The sequence below is a fragment of the Mus pahari genome, chromosome 14 (assembly GCF_900095145.1).
Source record: "Mus pahari chromosome 14, PAHARI_EIJ_v1.1, whole genome shotgun sequence".
NCBI classification, from domain to species: domain Eukaryota; kingdom Metazoa; phylum Chordata; class Mammalia; order Rodentia; family Muridae; genus Mus; species Mus pahari.
Window position 1 is genome coordinate 72093880 of NC_034603.1, and position 6722 is coordinate 72100601.

The window sequence follows — 6722 nt, forward strand, 5'->3', positions numbered from 1 at the left end:
TTATAAACCTTTCTTTAAAGAATAACTGTGGCTTGTACTAAGAGCAGGAAAAATTGGACTGGAGCCAGAGGCTAAGGAGTCAGCATACTGACAAGGGCAGATTCTGCTCCATACAGAATCATTGTCACAAAAAAGCAAGATGGAAATTTTGGAGTGAAAATATCAAATCTTACCATGTGGAAATTCTTTTCTTTTCTTTCTTTTTTTTTTTTAAGATTTATTTATTTATTTATTTTACGTATATAAGTACACTGTAGCTGCACAGATGGTTGTGAATCTTCGTGTGGTTGTTGGGAATTGAATTTAGGACCTCTGCTTGCTACAGTCAACCCTGCTCGCTCAGTCCCTGCTCAATCTGGCCCAAAGGTTGATTTATTTATAAATAAGTATGCTGTTGCTGTCTTCAGACACACCAGAAGAGGGCATCAGATCTCATTACGGGGGGTTGTGAGCCACTATGTGGTTGCTGGGATTTTTAACTCAGGACCTTCGGAAGAGCAGTTAGTGTTCTTAACTGCTGAGCCATCTTGCCAGCCCCATGTGGAAATTCTTTAATGAAGGTTCTCTTGGTTGAATTTGGAGCACATGCCTGTGGTCCCAGCATTTGTGGGGTTAAGGCAGGGGGATCACCAGGAGTTCAAGGCTAGTCTGACTACATGGTGAGTTTAACAAAGCCTGGGCAACTCAGTGAGACTGTGTTTCAACAATTTCCATAATAAAAACAGGCAAAATTAAATTTCTTATGATTTCAGGATACTTATAGGTTTGCTATTATTTTTAAGTTTTTTGTTTTGTTTTGTTTTGTTTTTAATGAATGTCTTTTGCTGCTTTCTCATGTGACCCTTTCTCTGACAGGAAAAAAGATGTACCTTCTAACCTCTCCCTGACATTATATGAACAAATACCTGAAGAATTCTTAAAACACCAAGAACTAAATGGTAATAAGAAATTCTTGAACTCATATTCCCTCCCTCCCCCCTCCCTCCCTCTCTCCCTCCCTCCCTCTCTCCCTCCCTCCCTCCCTCCCTCCCTCCCTCCCTCCCTCCCTCCCTCCCTCCCTCTCTTCCTCCTTCCTTGAGCCTATGCAAGTCACACTGGACTCAGACTTGCCACTCTTCTGGCCTGGTTGGTATCCCTTTTAATTTTTGCCCCCACTTTCTTGCTAATTTTCTTGGGGTCTATTCCGAATGTCACCGTTTCCCTCACATTCTCACTTCTCTCAGCTATTCGTTAAATGTAGTAAATACATAAAAACATTTCAAATTTGCTTTGTCTTAGGGCTCCAGTTCTCTCTAAGAGCTGTGGCTAAAGTGCCTGCCAGGCTAGCGTGAGCACGTGGCGTGAGTCAGCTCCAGCATTTATAGCAATAAGCTTGGCATGGCTGTACACACCTGTGACCCCGGCTCTTGAAGGCAGAAGCAGGCCGATCTCTGTAGCTCGCTGGCCAGCCACCTAGCCTCACTGGCAAGCCTCAGGTCCCATTGAGAGACCTTGTCTCAGAAGACAAGCAGAGGGCTCGTGAAGAATGGCGTTTGAGGTTGACCTCTGACCTCCGCACACTTGCACATGTGCACACACATGACTTGCTTATTTAAAATCTATGAAAATGAATGTTTTACTTTCCATCTCTTTTTAACAGTGTTTAACATGAGAACTGCCTCCTTAACATCTTTTAAGTGTACAGCGTAGGGTTGCTCTTCACGCATATAATATTGTACAGAAGATCTCTAGAGTTTATTCTATGCAATTGGAACTTTCCGCCCATTAGTGAATGACCCCTCTTCTCCCCTCCCCTCAGTCCTTAACAACCACTATTTAGTGTTTGCTTTTTAGATTGAACTGTTTCAGATAAATGGTGTAAGTAGACAGGTCTGCCCTGTGACTGGCTGTGACTGGCTTATTTCACTAAGCACAGCATCTTCCAGCTTGTTCCTTTCAGCTCATATCACAATAGTTCTTTTATTTATTTATTTATTTATTTTTAAAAAACAACTAAGTGAATAATGTTATGCGCATATACCCTGCTTAAAAATTAATTCATCTTTTGATGGCTGTAGTTTTTGTATTTTGATTCGATGTCTTGGCAACTGTGAATACTGCTGGTCACAGGTATGGAGGTGCTATCTTATTGAGATTTTGATTTAAAGTGTTTGTTTGTTTGTTTGTCTTGATATGGCTCCATGTAGCCCAGGCTGGCCTCAGATCCGCAATGAAGTGAATGATGAGATAGCTTTATTAGCCCAGGCAGTCCTCAGACTCACAAAGAGTGGAGGATGAGATAGCTTTTTTTTTTCTATTATTAGATATTTTCATTATTTACATTTTAAATGTTATCCCCTTTCCTAGTTTCCGCTCCGAAAATTCCCTATCCCCTCCCCCTCCCCCTGCTCCCCAACCTACCCACTCCTGCATCCTGGTCCTGGCATTCCCCTTTACTGGGGCATAGAATCTTCACAGGACCAAGGGCCTCTTTCCCCATTGATGACTGACTATATACACAGCTACAGATGTGAGTCTCATCATGTGTTTTCTTTGACTGGTGGTTTAGTCCTAGGGAGCTCTGAGGGTACTGGTTAGTTCATATTGTTGTTCCTCCTAGGGGGCTGCAAACCCCTTCAGCTCCTTGGGTCCTTTCTCTAGCTCCTTCATTGGGGACCCTGTCCTCTGTCCAATGGATGACTGTGAGCATCCACTTCTGTATGTGCCAGGCACTGGCAGATCCTCTCAGGAGACAGCTATATCAGGCTTCTGTCAGCAAGCTCTTGTTGGCATCTTCACTAGTGTCTGGGTTTGGTGGTTGTTTATGGGATGGATCCCAGGTGGGGCAGTCTCTGGATGGTCATCCCGTCAGTCTCTGCTTTATGTAGCCTAGTCTGCCCTCAGACTCAAAATGAAGTGAAGGATGAGACAGCTTCATGTAGTCTAGGCTGTCCTCAGACTCCCAATGAGGCCGAGAACGAGTTTTGCCTCTGACTGGCCTGCTCTGCCTTCCAAGTGCTGGGATTGTAGGTGTGCTGCCGTCATTCCCAGTGTAGCTGATTCCATTGTTTATTAAAAATAAAAGCTCAGAGGTAGGATTGCTAAATCATATAGGTTTGTTTCTTCATAGAGAGGTAATAAAAACTACTGGGAAGACTTCCTACAATTCTTGCTTAATATCCACAGACTTATAAACACCTTTCACAGTCTCCCCTTCTCTCTGTTCAGAAATGGTTCCCTTTCAACAGACCAATCCCTTTACATTTCATTTATACTTATTTCTGCTTCTGCAGGGTCATATATATATACATATATATGCATTTATATATTAATTATATATATATATATGATAAATATACAATATGTTCATATAGATAATATATGACATAAGTATATATAAGTGCATAAACTATAAACAACAAATATATATTTATATATGCTATGTGTATAGGCATTTGTTTTGAGACTTGGTCACACAGTGTAACTCTACACTGTGTAGACCAGGCTGGCCTGGATCTCATGGGGATCCCCATGCCTCTGCCTCCCAAGTGCTGAGATTAAAAGTCACAATTAAGTCTCGTTATGCTCTGTATTTGAAGTTTCTCTTCCCCATTTCTATCTTCCTCCTCCTCTCTTTCTCCTCCTCCTCCTCCTCCTCCTCTTTCTCCTTCTTCTTTTTTAATGTGTGTGGTTGGTTTGCCTGTATGTATATCTGTGCACCATGTGTGTGTTCATGGAGGTCAGAAGCGGCATTCGATGCCCTAGAACTGGATTCACAGACAGTTGTGAGCTGCCATGTGGGTGCAAGGAATAGAAACCCAGTCTGGAAGAACACCAGTTCTTAATCACTGAGCCACTGCTCCAGCCCAGAGGAGCTTCTTAAATACTTTCTGTTTTCTTTTTTTTCAATTATAGAAATGTTTTTTAAATTTTTTTATTAGATATTTTCTTTATTTACATTTCAAATGCTATCCCGAAAGTTCCCTATACCCTCCCCCTGCCCCTGCTCCCCTACCCACCCACTCCCACTTCTTGGCCCTGGCCTTCCCCTGTGCTGGGTCATATAAAGTTTGCAAGACCAAGGGGCCTCTCTTCCCAATGATGGCCGACTAGGCCCTCTTCTGCTACATATGCAGCTAGAGACACGAGCTCAGGGGGTACTGGTTAGTTCATATTGTTGTTCCACCTACAGGGTTCCATCCCCCTTCAGCTCCTTGGGTACTTTCTCTAGTTCCTCCATTGGGGGCCCTGTGCTCCATCTAATAGCTGACTGTGAGCATCCACTTCTGTGTTTGCCAGGCACTGGCATAGCCTCACAAGAGGCCACTTTATCAGGGTCCCTTCAGCAGAATCTTGCTGGCATGTGCATTAGTATCTGGGTTTGGTGGCTGATGATGGGATGGATCCCCTGATGGGGTAGTCTCTGGATAGTCCATCCTTTNATCTTAGCTCTAAATTTTGTCTCTGTANCTATATCCTTTCATGGGTATTTTGTTCCTTATTCTAAGGAGGAATGAAGTATCCACACGATGNTCNTCCTTCTTGGTTTTCTTGTGTTTTGCAAAATGTATCTTGGGTATTCTAAGTTTCTGGGCTAATATCCGCTTCTCAGTGAGTGCATATCTAGTGACTTCTTTTGGGCTACCTCACTGAGGATGATTTAGTAACCCATTAGTTTTGCTTCCCACTTCACTGAACTGTCTTCTACCTCTGTTCCTCCAACCCCCTTTATTGTTATTATTTTCCTTTCTCCCACCCCCTTTTCTATGACTTCCTCCTTTTTTATTTGTCCATCTCCCTCCCTCCCTCCCTCCCTCCCAGGTTGACCTGGAACTCACTATGCAACCCAGGCAGGCCCTGAATTTTAATCACCCTACCTTGACTTTCCTGGCCATTGGATCTTTTTCTTAAATATTGTCTTCACTGAACTAAACAAAATTCAATTCGACAGCCTTTTTTTTTTTAATTTTTGAGGGGGAGGAGAATCTATAAATTATCACTAGAAAGAGAAAAAAGGAAAAACCTTGCCTTCTAGAAACCATAAGAACATAAAACGTGTTGTTTGCAGTGCACCCCGTGTGCTGCAGGAGCCGAGAGGAAAGGTTCGCTCCTCTGGACATACCGAAATCCCAAGTTAGAGCTGAAAGGGAAAGCCTGGGCAGGCAATCTGCATGCCTCTTTCCTGTTTTATTATTGTTTTCTCCTGTGGGAGTGTGGGACAGTCCTGCTGGCTGCTCACTTGAATTAACCAAGTGTTCTCTGTGTGTGCAGCCCTTTCCAAGGGCTGCCTCATTTTCAGTAAAGTTCGCAGTGGTAAGATTTATGTGAATGACTTGCCTGTGGTCCTTCACACCTTGAAGATTTCTACCAGTGACTCAGAAATTCGTCAGGCACTGAAGGCCGTTAGCGTTGATGGTAAGTTGTCTCATTCTGCACGCATGAATGTCAGTTATGTTTATCTGACTTATTACAGATGATGATAGGAAAGCTAAATGGTAAATCAACGTGAAGCTCTTATCACGTTTTAAAAGCATGGTTTACAGTGATTAAAAAGCTATGCCTCAGGTGAACATAGTCGGGTTGATTACTGCACTGGACTTTGATACAATTTCATCATTGAACTATAAAGGGACTACATTCATTTAGTTATTTTAATAGTAACGCCACATTAACGATGTAATAAATATCTGAGCCAGTCTCCCCAGATGAAACCCAGGATTTTCACAGTAATTTGCATCTAATCATAAAGTCCATGAAACAGCCCAATTTTTCAGTTTCTCCAGTTTGAGGAAAGTTCTATCCCGAGTTGTATGTTCTTATTCCTTTTTCTGTTTGTTTGTTTTTGTTTTTGTTTTTGTTTTTTTTGAGACAGGGTTTCTCTGTGTAGCCCTGGCTGTCCTGGAACTCACACTGTAGACCAGGCTGGCCTCGAACTCAGAAATCTGCCTGCCTCTGCCTCCCGAATGCTGGGATTAAAGGTGTGGGTTTTTATTCCCTTTTACATACTTTCATTGTTATGGATATGTTTTTGAGACTATTTAAATATCTATTTAAAAATTTTTTTTACAAAGTTTATCATAATCTTTTGACTTTTATATCAATATTATATAAAAAGATTCCTTTTGCATTTTTCTATCTACCTCTTGTTTGCTTAATCATTTGTATGCTATTATGCTGTGAAACTACATCATATTTTGTTTTTCTGTTGCCTAAATCTTTCTGGAATAAGCACTTTGACATAATGAGAGTGAAAGCCAGTGGAAGTCCCAGGAAGGCCTCGGTCCACCCGTGACATCTCCTGACTCCACTGCTGTTGAGTTGGACTGCTTATTCCAGAAAGAAGACAGCTTCATGTCCACTATCTCACGGGTGAATGTAGGACTTCTTTCCAAGTCTGTCATGATACATGCCTTGAGGTGTATAACTTTTAAATTTGATTTCCTTACAATTTTCAAGACTGACTGTGGGAAGATAGCTTATGCCAAATTATGTTTCGAAGGTTTTGATTTATTTGAAAGAAGCACAGGAAAAAAAGTTCCTAATGTTTTATAGTCAGTTGGAGTCCACATCAGGATGTCAACATTTTATGCCTGATTATACACTTTACAATTTTTAGGAGTCAAGAAAAACACACCATATCTTGGTGGTTATAAATATTTGTCATTTACATTAGTCTGAATGATGTCAGAATGTCAGAGAGAGAGAGAGAGAGAGAGAGAGAGAGAGAGAGAGAGAGAGAGAGA

The 6722-nt window shown here is 41.7% G+C and overlaps 1 protein-coding gene across 1 annotated transcript in view; it reads left to right on the forward strand.

Annotated features, from left to right (window-relative positions):
* The first annotated feature begins 585 nt into the window (after positions 1-585).
* The window catches only part of Efcab13 (EF-hand calcium binding domain 13), a 136909-nt gene continuing 130772 nt past the window's right edge, over positions 586-6722 (forward strand). Inside the window, exons 1-3 of the mRNA XM_029546146.1 lie at positions 586-659; positions 856-938; positions 5251-5394. Of these exons, the coding sequence (XP_029402006.1) occupies positions 586-659; positions 856-938; positions 5251-5394 (301 nt within the window). The remainder of the gene's footprint in view (positions 660-855; positions 939-5250; positions 5395-6722) is intronic.